At 42.5% G+C, this 22,603-nt stretch overlaps 2 protein-coding genes across 3 annotated transcripts in view; both read left to right on the top strand.

The window, feature by feature from the left end:
- Positions 1 to 22,603, top strand: part of LOC134811547 (E3 ubiquitin-protein ligase BRE1A-like) — an 84,198-nt gene that overhangs the window by 27,977 nt on the left and 33,618 nt on the right. The window lies entirely within an intron of this gene.
- LOC134826768 (uncharacterized) lies at positions 3,609 to 9,030 on the top strand. Its single transcript, XM_063839265.1, has 3 exons — positions 3,609 to 3,651; positions 3,802 to 4,947; positions 5,087 to 9,030. The coding sequence occupies exons 1-3, from the start codon at positions 3,609 to 3,611 to the stop codon at positions 9,028 to 9,030; spliced, it is 5,133 nt and encodes a 1,710-aa protein (XP_063695335.1).

Below are 22,603 nucleotides of genomic sequence, written 5' to 3'. Positions count from 1 at the left end.
AAATATGACGTCCTGAAGCCCAAAATTGAACCATATTACTTTCCTAGAGCAGACATTACGGAGTAATATCATGAAATAAATGGCTGAAACCGCAAGGATTATGGTACACCCTTTCTTATAGCCCCATGCTTTTTTCTAAAGATCCTGATTATTTATTTGGAATTTCAGCTAATTTATATTCAGATGTGACACTCAGTACATAGCCCGGCAGATCGGAAGCAAGGTTTCATTGAACAATAAAGTGGTTGGCGTTATTGCTTCGGATGCGACTAGTGGAGCTCTGTCATCTATAGGACCTCCAACTTCCTTCTTCATTCCCACTATTGGTTACATTTACTCGGAGGATGCTTTCCTTGACAAGGTACCTAAAATAGTAACCAATTCAACCTGAAATTCTGAGGGTTTCTATGATTGGCTCATCATGAAGGCGTTTTGCCGGTGTGGTGAGTCCAGGAGTCCCATCCTCAGCGCCTCCCATCGGCACCACCCGGCCGACACGACGTTTGAGAACATATCAACTTGCCTCTAGGCATTTCATCCTTAAATATATAATAAGGAAACAAATATAGTCCCTTCATTTCAGGAACAATACCCTACATATTTATCTCTGATTGAGACAGAAGAGATGGAGGCGATGAGTATGATAAACCTCCTGAAGTTTCTAAACGCTCAATATGTTGATATTTGGTTCCACCCTCACTCTGAAACTGCAGCTCGTTATGTTCACGAGCGATATGTTTTGAAGGTAACAATTAATAAAAAATTAATAAAAGCCTTTCACAATTCACGATCAAAACTGATTTTTTGGCATAATTTTCTTCCTTATGTGGCCTGTTAGTCAAATCTGCCTCATATTTCATCACTTGAATGGCTTCCAAAGGGCAGCTACTAAATTTTCAACAGTTTTTGGAGAATGCTGGAAACAATTTTATAAAACTGATTAAATTGCACGACTGTACGTATAGGACAAAATATATTCTTTCAGAAAGGAGGGGGGAGATTAACAATTTTTAACGAGATGCGCATCTTTGAGGAGTACGACGCAAATAACAAAGGTTAATTTTACCAAAAGATTCAATTCCGCAAGATCAAAATTCGTGAATATCAGTTCTTTTTACAATATTATCATTATAATAAATGGATTAGAATATGATGCGAAATAGCTCATTAGAAATATAGACACATATTATATGAATTTCAGTGCCTCCAGCTCCAATACAACTGCTCCTTTTGAACGGAAACGAGAGACAAATTCTTCCATTCCTCAGCGAGACAATCAACAGACGAAAATGGAGGCACAAGACCTACATATTCGGCTTCACTGTGTCACGGGACAGGTATCGGAACAGTCAAAAGAACATTTTGGAAAAGGAGTTGGATATAGAACACGAGATCTTTATCTACTTAAGATCAGAGGTACAGAATATGGATCTAGATAAGCTGAAAGCTAAGGGAGGTTTACTGTACGACCGTGCTAAAGCCGCTGATGACAAGCTCTCAAAAGACTACAAACATATCAGGAATTGCACTTTCGATGATCCAGTTGGGGATCTAACAATAGATTGTCAGAACAAAAGACCGCTCACTAGCTGGATGGGATTTGTAGCTACTGCAACTTTGCTTTTAAAAAGCCACTTGGAGAAGCTATTGATTGGTTTAGAAGAAGGGATAGGAATCTACGAGCTCAGGGAAAAACTGTTTGAAAGTATTGAATCGGAGGCACATAATATGCAGATGTACGGACAATCTGTGGAAAATATCAAATTTGTGAACAGCACACTGTCAAAGGGATATGAAGTTATAGAGTTTCGAAGGGAGAACAGCAACAGCACTGAAATCATGCGAGGGAGGGTGTCATTCGACCAGTCTGAAAAGGATCTTTCAGCAGCACTGGATGAAACTTTGAGAGATCATGTTAATGAAATAGGAGGATCTGATCCCTGCTCTCTGGACTGTCCAGCAGGAAGTCAGACGTACCTCTTATCCCACTCTCATGGTCTTTCCAAATGCTGGAGATGTCAATGGTGCGCCGAAAACTGTATATCCTCTCGTGTTAACTCTATTAACTGTGTGTATTGTAAAGAAGACGAGCTTTCAGTGAGGAATAATACCCTATGTGCACCTGTCCCACCGAACTTCATCTCCATTACCTCTCCAGAGTTTATTGTAGGCATATCTCTAGGTGCTACAGCTGGACTTGTCTGGTTCCGGGCAAAAGACCAGGCAGCTTCAGGGAATTCTGTCTAGTGGGGCCTGGTGGTTCTGGCGGATGGTCCCCGGTGCGGGTCTGCTGAGGCTGGGCGGGAGGGTTGAAACCAGGGTGACGATCAGGCTGAGAGGCGTGGTTGGTGGTCGAAACGGATGTGGTCTGCACTGAGAATCTTGCGACTAAAGTCGCTGGATAGCTCGTAAGGACGGCAGCCGGGTTGATAGCTGACGGCGTCTCGGAGGCCCTGGTCTCTCCCTGGTGGAAGTGCTCTTGCCCTGTATCGCATACCAGGCATGGGGAGCTGTCTGCCGTGGTACCGGCAACGCATGGTGGAAATCACTGATTAAAAGTACAGCGGCAGAGTCAATCCTGAGCAATAGAGCACCAAACATGACTCTGCCCATTGGCTCTGGAATTACTGCCCATGGCCCAACCCTATCCACTTTTGTTTCCACAAATAGAGGTTGGCAGTGGTGCTTTATCCAGAGCAGATGACCTTGCCGTGGTAAGGGGGCTTTACCGGCATCACAAGACCAGCCGAGACTAAGCTGTACTGTCCAACTGAGCAACACTGGACATAAGTTGCACGTGCCAAGCGATTTCCTTTACCTCATTTGATCCGTTCCCTCTTGAGCACTCATAGCCTTCATCCACAACCGAGCATATAGGGTTTTAGAAGTCTATGGTGTGAACTTCAAGGTCGGGCCCTTAACACCGATCATTAGCACCTTTTTCCCTTTCGTTTATTAGGCGGCATTTCACTACTGTCGTCGTAAGTATTACAACTATCTTTCTACGATACGCAGAAAGTGTTAAAACTCTCACTAACACACTCTCACTACAACACAGGGGCACCAATGATGGGCGCTGGAAGGATCCGGAATCGTGGGTGACTGATACAATTGCGCTGACTTCTCGGTTTAGCTGCAAGAATGTCGATCACCACCGAGACTGCGATCATCCAACATCCACTATGGCATCCTGCACTATTACTCCAACACTACATCACTTGTTTCTCAATTATGGGAGCGGGAAGGATCCGGAATCGTGTGTGACTGATACAATTGCGCAGATTATTCAGTCTAGCTGCAAGAATGTCAGTCACTACCGGGACTGTGATCATCCCACAACCACTACTACTCCAACATTACAACACTGGATTTCCAATGATTGGCGCTGGAAGGATCCGGAATCGTGCGTGACTGATACATTTGCGCAGACTTCTCAGTTTTGCTGCAGGAATGTCGGTCACCACCGGGACTGCGATCATCTAACACCCATTATGGCATCCTGCACTATTACTCCAACATTACATTACTGGATTACCAATATGGAAACTATATCACTATCTAACTATATTAATACTTATCAAGAACCTACCATAGCAAGAACAACAATAATGTCAAGCGATAAAGAGATGGATCCGCCTAAGATCAAGATAGGTGAGACATCTACTTCCGTATTGTGGCACAAATCTCCAGATTTGCGCGTAACATTTGACATTCTTGTGATTAAAGTACACACCCCAATGCGCTGGCACGCGCACTGTCACTACCACAGACCTTACAAGTTACCATCTCTCATTCCCTCAGTTTATCCTGACGTGGATGCGGATAGTATCACAGAATCGGAACTTAACCTTCTCCGCCTAAGCCCCGACCATCTCAGCGACTCTTACATCAATATACAAGCGGGAGACTTGGAGGAGCAACACTGTCGCTCTAGAGTGAACAGTGGTACCTCCGAGACTCTCCACACCACAATGAAAGGGCTGTCCGTGCTCAGTCCCTCCAGTAAGAGGGGAGACAGACGGGATTCGGCAAAATCGAGGCAGTCGGAGAAAAGGGATGCCTTGCTTAATGCTGCTAGAGCAGCAGCAAGCAGCAGCACCGATCACCGGCCGCAACCGATTACCACCCCCTCTCCTGCATCTCACCCAATTACGCCTGACAACTTGCCCTCAGCTTCAACTGGGGACAACTCCGCTCTTTCACCGAGCGCTAACACGGCTGGGCCCGGAAACCCGACCAAGACTGCCCCCGACGGAGTAAAATCCAATGGGCTTGTCGAGAGAGGGGGACCAAACCCAACGGTTACGCGTTCGAACAGCAACAGGAGGTCCAGGGGCGGCAGGGGCAGGGGTAAGAACAAGAGCAAGAACGGTGCTCCTGTCAGCTCGGACAACCCCCAACTACAACACCAACAACAACAACAACCACAACAACAACAACAACAACAGACACAACAACAAGACCGGCAGCCAGAGTTTGAGGACGGGGAGGATGAGGAGGAATTGCTTCCCACCCCCGAAGAGATATACAGGAAGGGTGATCCTGTGATCACCCTTCTTGCTGTCAAGGAAGGGGAGGGTAGTGATGCGAGCGATCTCATCGCCCGCCAACTTTTCCTCGTCCCACAGCCTCTGGTAATTACGTCGTTAGTACCGATACCTGGTGGATCGCGATTAGAGCTGGCGGACCTGGCGTCTGCGGAGGTGGTAACAGCGTGCCTTGAAAAGGCAGGCTGGACAGTCACCTCCCAGGACGTTTGGAGCCGGTACGCCTTTTACGTGCCAAATCAGTTATCGGGGAAGGGACCTAGTGATGTTGGTCTTGACCCTCATACTATAGTACGGGGACTAATGCTGAGGAACGTAGCGCATGGTCTACCATGCAGCTCTCTGAGGCACGTGTCCAATACCTGGGAGACTGTGGAAGTTCAGCAACAGGAAGGCGGGGGTTTGTCGGTTGGGTCCAGGCAGCGGCAGCGGATCTGGGTGGAGGTCTCACCTGAGGGAGAGACCTTCCTCAAGGAACATAGTTTCCTACTAGAAACGCTGGTCGCTGCTGTACGCCTCAGGCCGGCCCCCAGACACAGTGCCCGAACCAAAAGGTCCTAGTACTGGTCCGGTGAGGGAAACTGCTGATGCTGAACTCCACGTCTCCAACACCAACACTAATGCAAACCCCACCACCCCCACCACCAATACTATTCCAACCGATACCACCCCCACAAACAACAATAACATACAACGACATAAGACACGCAGAGGTGGAAGGGGCAAGAAGACCACCTCAAAAACTACAGCCAAAACAGGTAAAACTCATTTTGAACATTACTCTGTTACCCAAATCAACCTCAAACGCAAGTACAACGCCTGGAAAACCCTGCTAGTGAACACTCACGGCAGGAAAAATCCTATTATACTTGCTACGGAACCATACACAAACAACAAGAACCATATCCCAACTATAAGCAAGGACCTAACTGAGTATTATTATAAGGCCGGGGACATTAGGCCACGTGCCGCCGTAGTAATACACAAAAACCTAGCCGTCAAAAGCTGGGAACTGCTGCAATTTACAACCCCGGACCAGGTAGCCATTAAGATCCAACTAAGCTCAACAGAAGTAATTCTGGCAGCTTCGTACATGGATATTAATGGCCCTGCTCCATCCCACGAGACAACACCTTTAGCCAAGTATGCTATTGATAACAACATACCGCTTATCATAGGGTCTGACACCAACTCCCAACACACTCTCTGGGGTAATAGGATGTGCAATAGTAGGGGGGAGGATCTCCTAGATTTCCTCTCGTCACTAGGGCTCGCCTGTTCCAACAGAGGGTCAACACCCACATTTCTCAACTCACGCGGTCATAATTCCATTATTGATCTCACCATAACTAACCAAAAGGGGGCGGAGCTGATCAGCAACTGGCACGTTAGCGATCTTTACTCTAACTCAGACCACAGATATATTATGTTTGATATAACATCCGGCCCCAAAAAAGAACCACGTCAAATACGACTAGTCAAGCACACTGACTGGGCGAAATTTGACGAGATTCTACAGAACAACAACGACCTCCACAGTAACGGCATTATCACACCCCAAGAAATCGACCTAAAGGTCAACACCTTAAACTCTGCTCTCAGGACAGCCTTCGAGGAGGCATGTCCTATAACTTACATCTCGAGTGCGGTCCGCAAACCTCCCTGGCTAACTCGAGAAGTCGAGGAAGCTCAGAGGGGAATAAGACGCAAACTCATTACAGCCCGCAGAAAGAAAACTGACGCTTCGTGGCTTGCTCTCCGAGAAAGCAACAAGCAATACAACAAGATCCTGTCAAACTCCCAGCGCAATGCGTGGCGGAACTTTTGCAGAGACACAGAATCGGTCAAAGAATCTGGAAGGATGAGCAAGATTCTGAAAACCTGTACTGACACCAACAACAAACTAGAAGCCATTTATAAACCCAACGGAGAACTCACCAAAAACGCAGAGGAGACACTGGAGGTCATGACTCAAACCCACTTCAGGGAGAGTGTTACTGATCCGCCAGTCCCGCCCCTCGGCCCAATACCCATCTCCTCAGACTTACTAGACAAAATCTACAGCCCTGAAAGAATCGAGAAGGCCCTCATGTCTTTCGATCCTTTAAAGGCTGCAGGACCGGACACCCTGAAACCGATCATCTTCCAGAAAGCCTGGAACCATATCAAAGATATAACACAAAACATCATGACAAATAATCACAAAACACAACACATCCCTACTTTGTGGAGGGATTCCATCGGAATCTTCCTCCCCAAACCCGGCAAAACCGACTACAACAAGGCTAAGTCTTTTCGCACAATCACTCTCTCACCTGTGATGCTAAAATTACAGGAGAAAGTGATTCTTTGGCACATGCAACACGACCTCAACATAGCAAATGACATAAACAAACGTCAATTCGGCTTTAGGAAGGGCTGCTCAACAGAAGCGGCTCTTCATAAAGTTACCCACACCATTGAGCGCAGAATAGCTAAGAAGGGATATGTCCTAGGAGTTTTTCTTGACATAGAGGGCGCCTTCGACAACGTCTCGTTCAAAGCTATTTCTGATGCAGTCAGGGCCACGAAAGTGGACCTAGCTACAGCGCAATGGATCATCAACATGGTCACTAATCGCTTTATCAATCTAAGTCATAAGGATAAGTCGAGAAGGGTACAGATCAGGAGAGGCTGCCCACAGGGAGGCATCCTTTCTCCTTTTCTATGGAACCTGGTAGTCGACGATCTCCTCTCCTTTACTGCGAAGGACATACCGGGTTACCTGCAAGCCTTCGCAGATGACCTGGCTTCACTAGCAGAAGGAAATGACCTGGACATCATCTGGAACCGCACATGCAAAACCATCAATACGATAGAAAAATGGTGCCAAACCAAGGATCTATCTATCAGCGCACTCAAGACTCAGATAGTCATGTTTACCTGGAATACTAAGTGGACTTTGAGACCAATAAAAGTTGGCAACAACATTATAGGTCTCTCGAAGTCGGCTAAATTCCTAGGTGTGACATTAGACAGCAAACTCAATTACAATGAACATATCATCAACATCACCAAAAAAGCCACGGCATCCCTCATGCAATGTCGAAGAGCTGTCGGCCCCACATGGGGTATGAGCCCTAAAACTTGTAAATGGATGTTCACAGCGGTCATTCGACCCATTCTGTCCTACTGCTGTAGTATATGGATCAGGGCAATTGACACGGACTACAATGCGAGGAAGCTCAAACGTGTGCAGGCATTGGCACTGAGAATGATGTCTGGTGCCATGCCAAGTACACCCTTCCTCGCATTGAATCACCTTACTGACACCCCAGACACCATACTATTCCTGAGGGGCGAAGCAGCGAAGGGAGCAGCAAGGCTTCAAGCCTACGGCAGCCTCACTCTTGAAACTATCGCCCACAGGAAGGGAACTATCAAAAACCACACCACAATCAACAAACAATTCATGGAGGATCTCAACATACCACCTAGAGCCACAAGAGACCTCACAGCACCAACCATGATGCTGGGACGGCACTTCACCGTCACCACTCCTGGAACTAACAACACTGAATACAGAACCGCACTCCAACACACCATCGACAACATTACCAGTGAAACGATCACCTGCTACACAGACGGGTCTCTATCAGACTCCGGAAGTGGGGCTGGGTACATCATCACGACTGACAACAACAACACCATCCTGGAAGAGAGATCATTCAAGCTCCCTGATTATTGCACTGTCTACCAGACGGAGCTTACTGCAATCATTGAAGCCTGCAAGTATCTCTCATCCTACACCAATTCACACATCATTATATGGTCTGATAGTCTCTCCTCCATACAAGCTATTTCCTCGCTTTCAACGAGGAGCAGAACTACTAGAGACTGTTATGACACCCTTAACGCACTCGGATCGAACAACACTCTAGAGATCCGATGGATCGCAGCCCATATTGGGTTGTGGGGAAATGAAAAAGCGGATGAGCTGGCCAAGCTTGGCACGACCAGCGAACACGTTTTGAAATGCCCAATCCCTCAATCTTACATCAAACGACAAATCAACAACAAAGTCCACAGACTGAATCAGGATATCTGGTTAACGGATGGTCCTAGACACACCAAACTAACACTTGGCCAAAAGCACACCAAAATAATCAATAATATAAACACGTCACTCATCAACAATAGACAAGACTATAGAACCGCAGTCCACCTAATCACGGGCCACTGTGGCTTAAACAAACACCTTCACACCATCCGCAAATCTAGCACCAGTGCTTGTCCTATGTGCGGTGACGGAGAGGAAACTGTCTCACACTTTCTTGGACAGTGCCCAGCTATTGCCCAACTAAGAGGTCAATACTTTCGGGACTACTACCTCTCGGTCAACGACATATTCGACAACCACCACATTACCACAATCGTCAACTTCACAAACCGCACCAAACGCTTAATAGTACCAGAAGAACTGGATCAGACTGGCGTAACTTAGCGCATTAACACATCACATTTGCAGCCTTGCCTAACTGATCTATAAACTCATCTGGTACCAAAGCGCGGTATTCCCATTCAGATCATTACCACCACCGTCCTCCACAATTCACACTGTTGTCTCCTATAAACCCCCCCTCATCCCAGAGGTAGGCAAAGCATCTTAATGCTATCCTCTAGTGGGCTTTCTATGCCCAGCCTCTCTTAAAAAAAAAAAAAAAAAAAAAAAAAAAAAAAAAAAAAGCTGGAGCAATAAAGATTGCCACAGCCATGTTTATATTTGTTCACAGAAACAGACCTGTCATAAAAGCTTCTGATCCGGTGTTTTGCTACTTATTCCTCTCTTCACTGGTTCTGGGAGATCTCCTGACAGTGCTCGCTCTTTTTGAGCCTTCCACCCTTGCTTGCAACACAGAATATCACGTCTGTGCTCTATTTGTGTGCTCTATCTGCTCCAATCTCTTCTATCGCTCCCTCAAAATTTACAAGATCTTCATGGCTGCTGAAAACTTCCAGCGCAGACCACAACTATTCAAGTTTCTGACACGAAAAGCACAACTTACCATCCTTTTGATTGTGCTAGGGTCAACAGCTGTCCTTACTCATTTCTCTATCATGAGCAAGGGGTGGATTTACGCTAAAGTAATTGTTGCTCATAGGAGTTTCAACAAAGTTTGTACATCCTCCAATCTCATAGCCACCTGCTACCCGTTCATCCTCACCTGTCTTCTGCTAGTTGGTACTCTATTCCTCGCCTACAAGATGCGGCTATTTCCTCATAACTTCAAGGAGACCACCACCATCTTCACAACCAGTCTGATGATTATGGTGATATGCCTCATTTTCCTGAGCGGCTACTCCATCTCTGAACCCCCTATCAAGTCCCTGTTGAGAGCTATCATCTACTTCTGCATCTCACAAATCTTTCTCGTATGTCTCTTTCTGCCTAAAATAGTGGTCCTGCTGAAGAACGAAGATTTGGTAGATGCAGCCAGAAAGCAGAGTAGTTGCACTACTAGTAATGCGACAGTGGTAACCGCTGCAAAGATTGTCAAGACTACTTAATCCATACTAAGTCCATCAATCTGCGATATTCGAGGCATCTTTATTCCTAGACAGAAGGGTCAGGATTGGTTGTCCATTCCTCGAATAGATTAATGTATACTGAACAAAAGTAACTGAGCAAATTGACAGATTGATATCATTGACCAGTCGATTGAACAGCCAACTCATTCTGAACAAGAAACAAGATGGCTTGGCCATATAATAACTTATTTGTGTATATTTTGAATATTCTTGCTCCGATAGTCGATACCCTGTATTAGTTTCGCACTTTAGGAACAGAAATTTGGAAAAAAAAACTTCCTTTTTATAAATATTATTGTAAATTTGTATGTATATTGTAGGTGAGTGGCCCACCATGTTCTCGAGGTCAAGGAGATGGTTCCTTAAGATTACATTTGATTCTAGGATATGACATGTTCTCGAGGTCAAGGAGTTGGTTCCTTAAGATTCCATTTGATTCTAGGATATGACATGTTCTCGAGGTCAAGGAGATGGTTCCTTAAGATTACATTTGATTCTAGGATATGACATGTTCTCGAGGTCAAGGAGATGGTTCCTCAAGATTTCATTTGATTCTAGGATATGACATGTTCTCGAGGTCAAGGAGATGGTTCCTCAAGATTACATTTGATTCTAGGATATGACATGTTCTCGAGGTCAAGGAGATGGTTCCTTAAGATTACATTTGATTCTAGGATATGACATGTTCTCGAGGTCAAGGAGATGGTTCCTTAAAATTACATTTGATTCTAGGATATGACATGTTCTCGAGGTCAAGGAGATGGTTCCTTAAGATTACATTTGATTCTAGGATATGACATGTTCTCGAGGTCAAGGAGATGGTTCCTCAAGATTACATTTGATTCTAGGATATGACATGTTCTCGAGGTCAAGGAGTTGGTTCCTTAAGATTCCATTTGATTCTAGGATATGACATGTTCTCGAGGTCAAGGAGATGGTTCCTTAAGATTACATTTGATTCTAGGATATGACATGTTCTCGAGGTCAAGGAGATGGTTCCTCAAGATTTCATTTGATTCTAGGATATGACATGTTCTCGAGGTCAAGGAGATGGTTCCTCAAGATTACATTTGATTCTAGGATATGACATGTTCTCGAGGTCAAGGAGATGGTTCCTTAAGATTACATTTGATTCTAGGATATGACATGTTCTCGAGGTCAAGGAGATGGTTCCTTAAGATTCCATTTGATTCTAGGATATGACATGTTCTCGAGGTCAAGGAGATGGTTCCTTAAGATTACATTCGATTTTAGGATATATGACAAGGAATACAATACAATACATGACATCTAGCCGAATGAACCTCGGTGCAAATTTTGTAATCATTAAATCACATAACCATTATATTACATATATATATAATGTAATTTATATGTCCGCTTTATGCTTTCAATTTTCGAATAAAATGTGTATCTTCACTATAAGTCTTGTTTGTTACAAAATACAGTACTTTTAGTTCAATTCGCTAAATTTTTCTAAAGATTGAACTTTCTTTTTGTGTTAATGACTAAATGACTGTTATCCCCCCCCCCCCCTGTTATCAACAAATTATTAATGGCCGTAAAGTAGACAGAATCTTATAAGATTCCATCTTAAATTAGGAACGAGAATAGATTTTGATCGTACAATGTAGGTACTTTTTGAAAATTGACTAAGGGCGTTTGAATTTAGAAAAATTCATTTTGATAACTCTCTTCCCCCCTCCCCCCACCCCAAACCATCTACTAACAGCAAACTCACCAGACTGTAAGGAAGCATTTCTAATTTCGTCTGCTATTTTTGCTTTCTTTTGTAGGCTAGACTCTTCTTTCTCTTCTTTCCCTTCTTTCCCTTCTTTATCTTCTTCATATTCTTTCCCTTCTTTCTCTTCTTTCTCTTCTTCCTCTTCTACCTTTTCTTCCCGGATCACTAACTCTTTTCTAACTCGACCAGGGGGCGATATCCCTGGACTGTTCCTTTCTTCAATTGTCTTTAACTCCGCATCCACTATAAATTAAGTATAAAAACAATAAACATCAAACTTCTGTACTGATTGTTCTATCGGGAATGTGTCAGTGTCAAGAAGTGCACATACCCGAATAAGGGAATGTGTCCGTGTCAAGAAGTGCACATACCCGAATAAGGGAATGTGCAGTGTCCGTGTCAAGAAGTGCACACACCCGAATAAGATCGAAGTCCTATCCACAGGATTATTAGTGCACAGTAAACTAGGTTAGCTGCTAGCTACGGAACCTGAAATAACATGTAACCTACCTCATCAACTGACTTGCAGTGTTGAGTGCACATAGGGGGGGGGGGGGGGGGGGGGCGGGGGGCCAACGTTTTGTAGATTAAAGGTAGATAAAAGTAGAATGTCATCCATTTTTTTGCGAATTCAACTATTTTAATTCCACAATCATTCATAAACAAGAATTTCGCCACGGTTACACCACGCACGATTAATTTTCCCTGCTTAAACCGTTAATATTTGTAACGAAACGTTAATTTTATCGATTAATAGAAATTAGATATTGGATTATTTTGTTGTTCAAAAGTTGCAATATTTTCATCGTAATTTGTCATTGCACTCGCAAATTTTGGGCTAATTTAATTTGAACGGCATCGTTTGACAATTGAAATTCGCGTTGGATACTGCAATTAACTAACACATGCCGAGCGTCGCGCGCAGCATAACAGACCCTTCCTATACTCATAATTATAGGGGAGTGGTCTATATTGCGAAGGAGCAGACTTTTGTTGACATCGCACTTCGCAGGACCGTCGGGGCCACCTCATAATATATCCAAACCCGATTACTTATTCCCTACGATCTTTTTGCCTTCGGCAAGAGCAGGGAACAAAATGAAGAGATTTCAGTTTGAACAACATTTGATGCTTCAAGTTCAACCAGTGGTTGTTAGCCAGTAAACCAGTGGTTGCCAGTAAAATGTACCTTAACCAGTGCCAGAGACTCTATTGTAACATATTACATATTGTTATATGTCAAGAAATCAGGAATATGATATGAAAGGATGCCGTGAAACGGATGTGAAACATGACGAAGTTATCAAGCAATTTGTTTATCTTGTTAACAAAATTAATTGGGTCATCAAAAATTACTTAATCACTATGTGATAGCTTGCTACGACACCTTAATTTGGCTCTCTGCACGATTCCCATAATTCGGAACTAGTGTCAATCCAATCACCTGATCACACGTAATGAATAAACTTGTTATGATTCATATCTCGGTCATCTGACTCTGAGAAGCTACAACTCCCTTTTTTTAGGGCAAATGTAATTTGAATGGCCAAACAAAATCCAATACTATTTAGCTCGACCCGATTATTCAAGTTATCAAATATTTGAAAAAATGAGTGTACTGACTTTTGGCCTCCCCTGTAGGAGTAATATTTAAGAAAACAATCCTATTCTTTACATCAAGCCAGTGAAGATTTATCAGGTCATCATCAAGATGTTTATGTTTAATATTTACCAGTAACAGCTTTTGCAGCAGCATGGAGCTGATGTAAAAGCTCCTTACCAATACCAAAGTATAAACAGTTAATCTAGACATTACACAATGAAATATATATTTCAGGTCCTGTAAAATATTCCTACACGTCTGTAAGGATTATGTGAAATGTGAATGTATGTATGACATTGCTAAGATGTAACATTTCGTCGACACCTATGTGTCTGTAATCGAGACAAAGACACAAATTCTTTTTCACAAACAGCACAATTAAAATTGTAGTTAGCCACTTTGTCCCGTTCATCAACATCATATTTTTTTTGGGATTTACCAGCCATATCAGAAGGGCCCTCACACGAATGAGAATCGTACTTGTTTCTCGACATAAATTTACAAAAGCATAGCTCACAGATAGTCTTTTTTGTGTTGGCGTGTTTTCTAAAGGTTTTAGACTTCCTATTACTTGAACAACTTATTTCTTTATCACAATTCTTGGGATCACTTTGTTTTTCTCGTTGTAGTTTGATAATATCAACCTGCGTTTTTATCTCCTCAGCTGATTTCAAAGTCCCATCTTTTTTGTAGTGCCTGACTTCATGGGCTCGCATTCCCGTTTTTTGAGTGAAAGTCAACTCACATATTCCACACTTGAATGGTTTTATGTCAAGGTGAATGCAGCGATGCCTCATCATTGTTGCTTTCTGGGAAAATGTTCTGTGACATATGTCACATTCAGTTTCTTGTGCCTTTTTATGGACAGTTTCTATGTGTCTATTTAGTCTGAATTGATCTATAAAGGATGATGTGTTTCCAGCAGCACAGAGGTCACATGTATATTTTTCTCTCAGAGGATCGAGATCCTGGTATGCATGTATCTTTTTCACATGGCCGTAAACATTTCTTTCACTTTCAAACGTTTTATCGCAGAAAGGACAGATTGTCAGTGAACGTTCGTGAAGTTGCTTCAAGTGCTGTTGCAAAGACGAGTTATTTGCAAATACTGCATTGCAAATGTCACAAACAATAGTCCTTATCCAATGCTTCATCCTGCAGTGTTTTATAAACCAACGTTTCATCGGAAATATGTTTTCACAAAAAGGGCATTTCCATTTAGTCATGTGATCTTCAAATTCATCAATGGAAAAGAAAGATTCATGACATTCAGGACATGTCAAATTAGAAAGATTGTAGTTGGGATGGCATTTCTTGAGGTGATTTAAGAGCTGAATTCGCCCTGCTGTACTGAAGATGCGTTTGCATACAGGACATCGTTTTACCTTTATATTCGAAAAAGGCACATCAGGTAGTGTTCTCGGAATAGTGCGACAAGAATTTAAATCGATACAAAATGGATATCCTAAGTTGTTTACTTTGTGCTCCTCAAGCTCTTCTTCAAGACAGAAATATCTATCACATCTTTCACATTTCAAGTTAAATTGCTCAACTGTGTGATCTAAGTGAATGTGCTTCAAGAAAGTGATCTATGTTTCAAATAACGTTGAGAACAAACTGAACAATCAAATATTTGTAGAGATACTCCTTTGCACTTGAAGGGGGAACTAGTCAGGCTTTTTCCGGGTTTGGTGTGATTGAGGAAGTCTTTTTCAAACAAAAAATTTTCCTCACAATACTTGCACTTCATGTAATCGAATTTGCCTAATTCCATAGGGTGCTCAATATCCTCAAAGATACAACCCTCGATATTTTTAAGAAGATGCTTCTTACATCTTTTTTCGGAGACAAATACAATTTCACAATATTCACATGACTTCATTGTTATGTTTTGAGGAAGCCTTGTTAACTGAGGCCGTTTAAAATTTTTGATACATAATCCATCAACCAAATGCTTTTCCAATTTCGTTTCATGGTAAAAGTAAGCAGAGCAATCCTGACACTGAATTTGATAATCCTTGATGTGAATTTCTTTATGCTTTTCCATATAATGCTTTATCAGATAATGAGTGTTATGATAGGTCGACTTATTAATTCGATTTCTTGTCACAGATTGAGTGCACCATTTGCAAATATATTTTTCCTCATATCGTTCATCCAACTTTGGAAATCTCTCATTGAACAATTCAGGAACGACAGAGACTATAAGATTAACAGGAACAAAGTTTGATTTGTTTTCGTTAGCAATGTTACGTCCTATTAGAGGTTCATCCTCAGGTTTACTTGAAGTAATATCGAACTCTATAGACCGTCCAACATCAGTAAGTCTGTTGTCAGAGAATAAAGACTGAATATCTTGGCGTGAACCATGACTGTTATCATCTCCTATACTGTCAATTTCTGGAATTAAACCATCTGATGGTGCAACAAGTGAAGTATCTTTGCTTTCATAACCCACGGTTAAAATTTGAGAACTATTGGTTTTACAGAAATGCCTGTTGGAGTTCTGAATAGCTATAGCGGCCGAGGAATCACCGTTTGAGTCCTTTGATATCTCATCTTTACAATCATCAAATTGTTTACCCTCAACCACATTTCCATCCATTGCTTACTTCTGGATATTACTTTCTTGAAGTTGAACTCATTCTGAAAAAATACTTGTGAGGATAATGAATATATAACACAATATCATGATTATCATTTCAATTACATCCCAGATTTTGAGAAGGCAAATTGCTGTATGTTTATTTTCAATAAGAATGATGCACACCGCACATACCAAGTTTTATTTTTTATTTCGAATGATAAAGCCATAAAGCAATAAAAACAAGACAGGCATACAAATTATACAAATTCAAAAACAAAATTTGCTACAATTTAAAAAATAAAATAAAAACAGTTTCATCCGAGCCAGACAATTTAGCACTATCTATATCTGGTCTGTATACATACAGTGTTGATATGATTTAGGGTGGTACTTTATTGAGGGTCCTTAATTTAGGATCAAGTCAACCTCTGAGCATCAATCTGCAATCATTGCGCGTATTTATTACCGATGGTCAATTAAGATATCAATTCTGAGATGTATTTCTCGACTTAAATTGAATACAAATATTTCCACATGAAAATTTATGATATATAGGGGGGGGGGGGGGGGGTGTCATGTCCGTCTATGTCCGCCTATGTCCTGTCCTTTTTGGATTCTATGAGACAACGGACGTGTTTTTTGGGACATAGGCGGACACGGACGGACATTGGCGGACTCGGACGGACATTGGCGGACTCGGACGGACATTGGCGGACTCGGACGGACATTGGCGGACCCGGACGGACATTGGCGGACTTGGATGGACATTGATGGACATTAGCGGACATTGGTGGACATTAGCGGACAAACATTTTGAGGACTGAAGAGTACTGAAGAGTACTGAAGAGTACTGAGGAGGATGGCTGAGAAGGATGGCTGAGGAGGATGGCTGAGGAGGATGACTGAGGAGGATGACTGAGGAGGATGACTGAGAGGGAGGAGAAGGACCAGGAAGACCTAGGAGGAGCACCCAGAAGGAGGACCTAGGAGGAGGAGGAGAACTGAGGAGGATGACTGAGGAGGAGGAGGACTCAGGAGGAGGACTGAGGAGGACTAAGAAGGAGGAGGACTAAGGAGGATGGCTGAGGAGGATGGCTGAGGAGGATGGCTGAGGAGGATGGCTGAGGAGGATGACTGAGAGGGAGGAGGAGGAGGAAGAGGACTGAGGAGGAGGAGGAGAAGGACTGAAGAGGAGGAGGAGGACCCAGGAGGAGGAGGACCCAGGAGGAGGAGGACTCAGGAGGAGGACTGAGGAGGACTAAGAAGGAGGAGGACTGAGGAGGATGGCTGAGGAGGATGGCTGAGGAGGATGGCTGAGGAGGATGACTGAGAGGGAGGAGGAGGAGGAAGAGGAGGAAGAGGACTGAGGAGGAGGAGGAGGAGAAGGACTGAGGAGGAGGAGGACCCAGGAGGAGGAGGACCCAGGAGGAGGAGGACCCAGGAGGAGGACCCAGGAAAAGGCCCCAGGAGGAGGAGGAGGACTGGGGAGGAGGAGAACTGTTGAGGACTGATGAGGAGGCATGAGGACGAGGAGGAGGAGTAGGAGGAGGACTGAGGAGGGGAGGAGGAAGAGGACTGGGGGGATCAGGAAGACCCAGGAGGACCCAGGAGGAGGAGGAGGAGGAGGACCCAGGAGGAGGAGGAGGACTGAGGAGGACTGAGGAGGAGGACTGACGATGACTGAGAAGGAGGAGGACTGAGGAGTACTGAGGAGGATGGCTGAGGAGGATGGCTGGGGAGGATGGCTGAGGAGGATGACTGAGGAGGATGACTGAGAGGGAGGAGGAGGAGGACTCAGAAGGAAGAGGAGGAGGACTCAAGAGGAGGACTCAGGAGGAGGACTTAGGAGAAATGAGAAGGAGGACTGAGGAGAACTGAGGAGGAGGACTGAATAGGAGGAGGAGAAGGAGGGGGACTGGGAGAGGACTGGGGAGGAGGAGGACTGATGAGAAGGATGAGGAGGAGGACCCAGGAGGAGGAGGACTGAGGACCGAGGAGGAAGAGGAGGAGGATGAAGAGGAGGAGGAGGACCCAGGAGGAGGAGGACTGAGGAGGAGGACTGAGGAGGACTGAGGAGGATGGCTGAGGAGGATGACTGAGAGGGAAGAGGAGGAGGAGGAGGAGGACTCAGGAGGAGGAGGAGGACTGAGGAGGACTGAGAAGGAGGAGGAGGAGGAGGAGGACTGAATAGGAGGAGGAGGAGGGGGACTGGGGGAGGACTGAGGAGGAGGATGGAGGACTGAGGAGAAGGATGAGGAGGAGGACTGAGGAGGACTGAGGAGGAAGAGGAGGAGGATGAAGAGGAGGACCCTGGAGGAGTACTCAGGAGGAGGAGGAGGACTGGGGAGGAGAAGGACTGTTGAGGACTGATGAGGAGGACTGAGGACGAGGAGGAGGAGTAGGAGGAGGACTGAGGAGGGGAGGAGCAAGAGGACTGAGGAAGATCAGGAAGACCCAGGGAGAGGAGGAGGAAGAGTAGGAGGAGGAAGCATCTAAATGTTATTTCCATTTTTGTCCGTTTCTGTCCGTTTTTGTCCGCTCTATTTTTTGTCCGTTTTGAAAATATAGGGTACCGAACGGACAAAAAACATGATCCCCCCTATAAAAGCAAAAATTGAACAATTTATTTAGCAATTTAAGTGTCCATTAATGTCCGCCTATGTCCGCCTATGTCCGCCTATGTCCGTCTATGTCCGCCTATGTCCGCCTATGTCCTGTCCTTTTTGGATTCTATGAGACAAGCGGACATAGACGGACGTGACACCCCCCCTATATATGAAGATGAACAAGTACGACTAGTTATTTTATGTAATACTGCTCGATTCATAGATCGAATTTTTAAATTTTATGTAAAGAAACCACCCTGAAAGTCTTAAAACCAAGCGAAAAATGAGTAACAACTGCTAGAATATTATTTGATTGTAGTTCAAAATGGCATACAAAATCAATTCATGTTGTAATATGCACAAAATCGGACCTCGTTATATTTGCTTTATTTATTAAATTATGATAGTTATCACAAATAGCTCTGGATCAAACTGTGATGTTGTTCTTCATGCAAAATAATTAAAAATTGGACATAATAAAAAAGTATGAGACTTAATATGATTTCAAGAAATTAATGTAAGTTCAGCAACATAGATCATATCTCCACATGATAGAAAACGGTTTATTTAAAATTATTTATCATGCTGTTACAAAAATTCAATATCAGGTAAAAAACTAATATTTAAACAGCAATTCATAGCTTGCAAATAGTAATATACTAAAATATTACTGGTTAATACAATAATTTAAAAATTAGAATTACATGGCCATGGTGCCTACACAATACAATATAAATATCACTTTTCAGGTTTAGTGTCTGCAGGACTGGATGGATGGATGGATATAAATGTTTGAAATTGCTAAGATTTAACATTTCTTCGACACCTATGTGTCTGTAATCGAGACGAAGACACAAATACTTTGTTACAAACAGCACAATTGTAGTTGTAGTTAGCCACTTCGTCCTGTTTATCAACATCAGAATGTCCTTGAGATTTATCAGCCTTGTTAAAAGGGCCCTTACACGAATGACAATCATACTTATCCCTGGACATAAATTTACAAAAGCATAGATCACAGACTATATTTTCTGTCTTGGTATGTTTTTTCAAAGTTTTAGACTTCCATTTACTTGAATGACTTATTTCTTTATCACAATTCTTGGGATCACTTTGTTTTTCGCGTTGGAGCTTGATAATCTCAACCTGCGATTTTATCTCCTCAGCTGATTTCAAAGTCCCATCTTTGTTGTAGTGCCTGACTTCATGGGCTCGCATTCCCGTTTTTTGAGTGAAAGTCAACTCACATATTCCACACTTAAATGGTTTTATGTCAAGGTGAATGCGGCGATGCCTCATCATTGTTGCTTTCTGGGTAAATGTTCTGTGACATATGTCACACTCAGTTTCTTGTGCCTTTTTATGGACAGTTTCTATGTGTCTATTTAGTTTGACTGAATCTGTAAAGGACGATGCGTCTTCTGCAGCACAGAGGTCACATGTATATATTTCTTTCAGAAGATCAAGATCCTGGTATGCATGCATCTTTTTCACATGGCCGTAAACATTTCTTTCACTTTCAAATGTTTTATCACAGAACGGACAGATCGTCAGTGAACGTTCGTGAACTTGCTTACAGTGGGTCATTAAAGAAGATTTACTTGCAAAAACTGCATTGCAAATATCACAATCAATATTCCTTATCCAATGCTTCTTCTTGCAGCGATCCATAAACATACGTTTCATCGAAAATATGTTTTCACAAAAAGGACATTTCCATTTAGTCATGTGATCTTCGAATTCATCAAGGGTAATGCAAGATTCGTGACATTCTGGACATGTCAAATTAGAAAGATTGTAGTTGGGATGGCATTTCTTCAGGTGATTTAAGAGCTGAATTCGCCCTGCTGTAAAGTTGCGTTTGCATACAGGACATCGTTTTCCTTCTATATTTAAAAAGGGCAGATCAGGTAGTGTTCTCGGAATAGTGCGACAAGAATTTAAATCGACACAAAATGGATATCCTGAGTTGCTTACTTTGTGCTCCTCAAGCTGTTCTTCAAGGCGGAAATATCTATCACATCTTTCACATTTCAAGTTAAATTCCTCAACTGTGTGATCTAAGTAGATGTGCTTCAAGAAAGTGAGACGTTTCAAATAACTTTGAGAACAAACTGAACAATCAAATATTTGTAGAGATACTCCTTTGCACTTGAAGTTGACAGGGGAACTAGTGAGTCTTCTTCCGGGTTGGGTGTGTTTGAGAAAGTCTTCTTCAAACAAAAAAATTTCATCACAGTATTTGCACTTCATGTAATCGAATTTGCCTAATTCCATAGGGTGCTCAATATCCTCAAAGATACAACCCTCGATATTTTTAAGAATATGCTTCTTAAATCTTTTTTCGGAGACAAATACAATTTCACAATATTCACATGACTTCATTGTAATATTTTGAGGAAGCCTTATTACGTTCCCAGGTAGTTTAAAATTTTTCATACATAATCCATCAACCAAATGCTTTTCCAATTTCGTTTCATGGTAAAAGTAAGCAGAGCAATCCTGACACTGGATTTGATAATCCTTGATGTGAATTTCTTTATGCTTTTCCATGTAATGGTATAGCAGGCGCTCAATGTGAGAATAAGTGAACCTATTAATTTGATTTCTTGTCACAGATTGAGTACACCATTTGCAGTTAAACTTTTTGTCATATCGTTCATCCAACTTTGGAAATCTCTCATTGAACAATTCAGGAACAACGGAGGCTATAAGATTAACAGGGACAAAGTTTGATTTGTTTTCGTTAGCAATGTTACGTCCTATTAGAGGTTCATCCTCAGGTTTACTTGAAGTAATCCCGAACTCTGTAGACCGTTCAACATCAGTAAGTCTGTTGTCAGAGAATAAAGACTGAATATCTTGGCGTGAAACATGACTGTTATCATCTCCGAGGCCTATACTGTCAATTTCTGGAATTAAACCATCTGATGGTGCAACAAGTGAGGTATGTTTGCATTCATAACCCACGGTTAAAACTTGAGAACTATTGGTTTTACAGAAATGCCTGTTGGAGTTCTGAATAGTTATAGCGGCCGAAGAATCATTGTTTGAGTCCTGTAATCTCCCATCTTTACAGTTATCAAATTGTTGACTCTTTGCCACATTTTCATCCATTGCTTACTTCTGGAGATCACTTTCCTGAAGTTAAACTCATTACTCATCCTGAAAAAATACTCTGTGAGGATAACGAATTGTGTACATCATGATTATCATTTTGAGGAGGCCAACTACTGTATGGTTATATTTATATTTTCAATTTGGAATGCTAAAGCCATAAAGAGATAAAGTAATATAGACAGAACAGGGATATAAATTGAACCGATTTTTTTAAATTGCAAAAAAAAACACGTTGTAATAATGACATGTTATTATAACTTGTTGCAGGAAAATAAGTGTTCACTACAATTTAACAACGAATAAAAACAGTTTCATCGGAGCTAGAAAATTTGGCAGTAACCAAGTAGCCCGATATTTGTTCCCAAACAGGTGTGTTAGGATTGGGGTTAAGGTTAACCTAACACTGTTCGAAAACACCTGTTCGGACTTCGGGAGCACCTGTTCGGGAACACATGTTCTAGGCTACTTGGATACTGCCGAAAATTTAGCAATATCTGGTCTGTATTATACAATATACATAGTGTTAATAATATATAATTAAAGTCATCGTGTTGCATAATTGAGGATCAAGTCAACCTCTAACTCTCTGTCAATCATTTCGCCCTTTTATTATCGATGGTTAATTAAGAGATCTATTCTGAAATATATATTTCTCGACCTGAATACAAAATCATTGCACATGAAAATTTATAATATATTAGGATGAACAAGTAATTCTTTCATGTAATAATGCTCCATTCATAGAACGAATTCCTTCAAATATTTGAAAAGAAACCGCCCTGAAAGTTTGAAAAAAAATCCATTCAATTCTCTTTGTGAACGAACAAT

The sequence above is a fragment of the Bolinopsis microptera genome, chromosome 2, assembly GCF_026151205.1.
Source record: "Bolinopsis microptera isolate Bmic1 chromosome 2, MBARI_Bmic_1.0, whole genome shotgun sequence".
NCBI lineage: Eukaryota > Metazoa > Ctenophora > Tentaculata > Lobata > Bolinopsidae > Bolinopsis > Bolinopsis microptera.
Note: the sequence above shows the minus strand (reverse complement) of the source record. Positions and strands in the feature narration are given on the sequence as shown.

Coding starts and splice junctions, on each gene's coding strand:
- LOC134826768 (XM_063839265.1), top strand. CDS start 3,609: ATGTCAAGCGATAAAGAGATGGATCCGCCTAAGATCAAGATAG. Junction 3,652..3,801: donor TCCGCCTAAGATCAAGATAG/GTGAGACATCTA, acceptor TCATTCCCTCAG/TTTATCCTGACGTGGATGCG. Junction 4,948..5,086: donor TCAGCAACAGGAAGGCGGGG/GTTTGTCGGTTG, acceptor CCCCAGACACAG/TGCCCGAACCAAAAGGTCCT.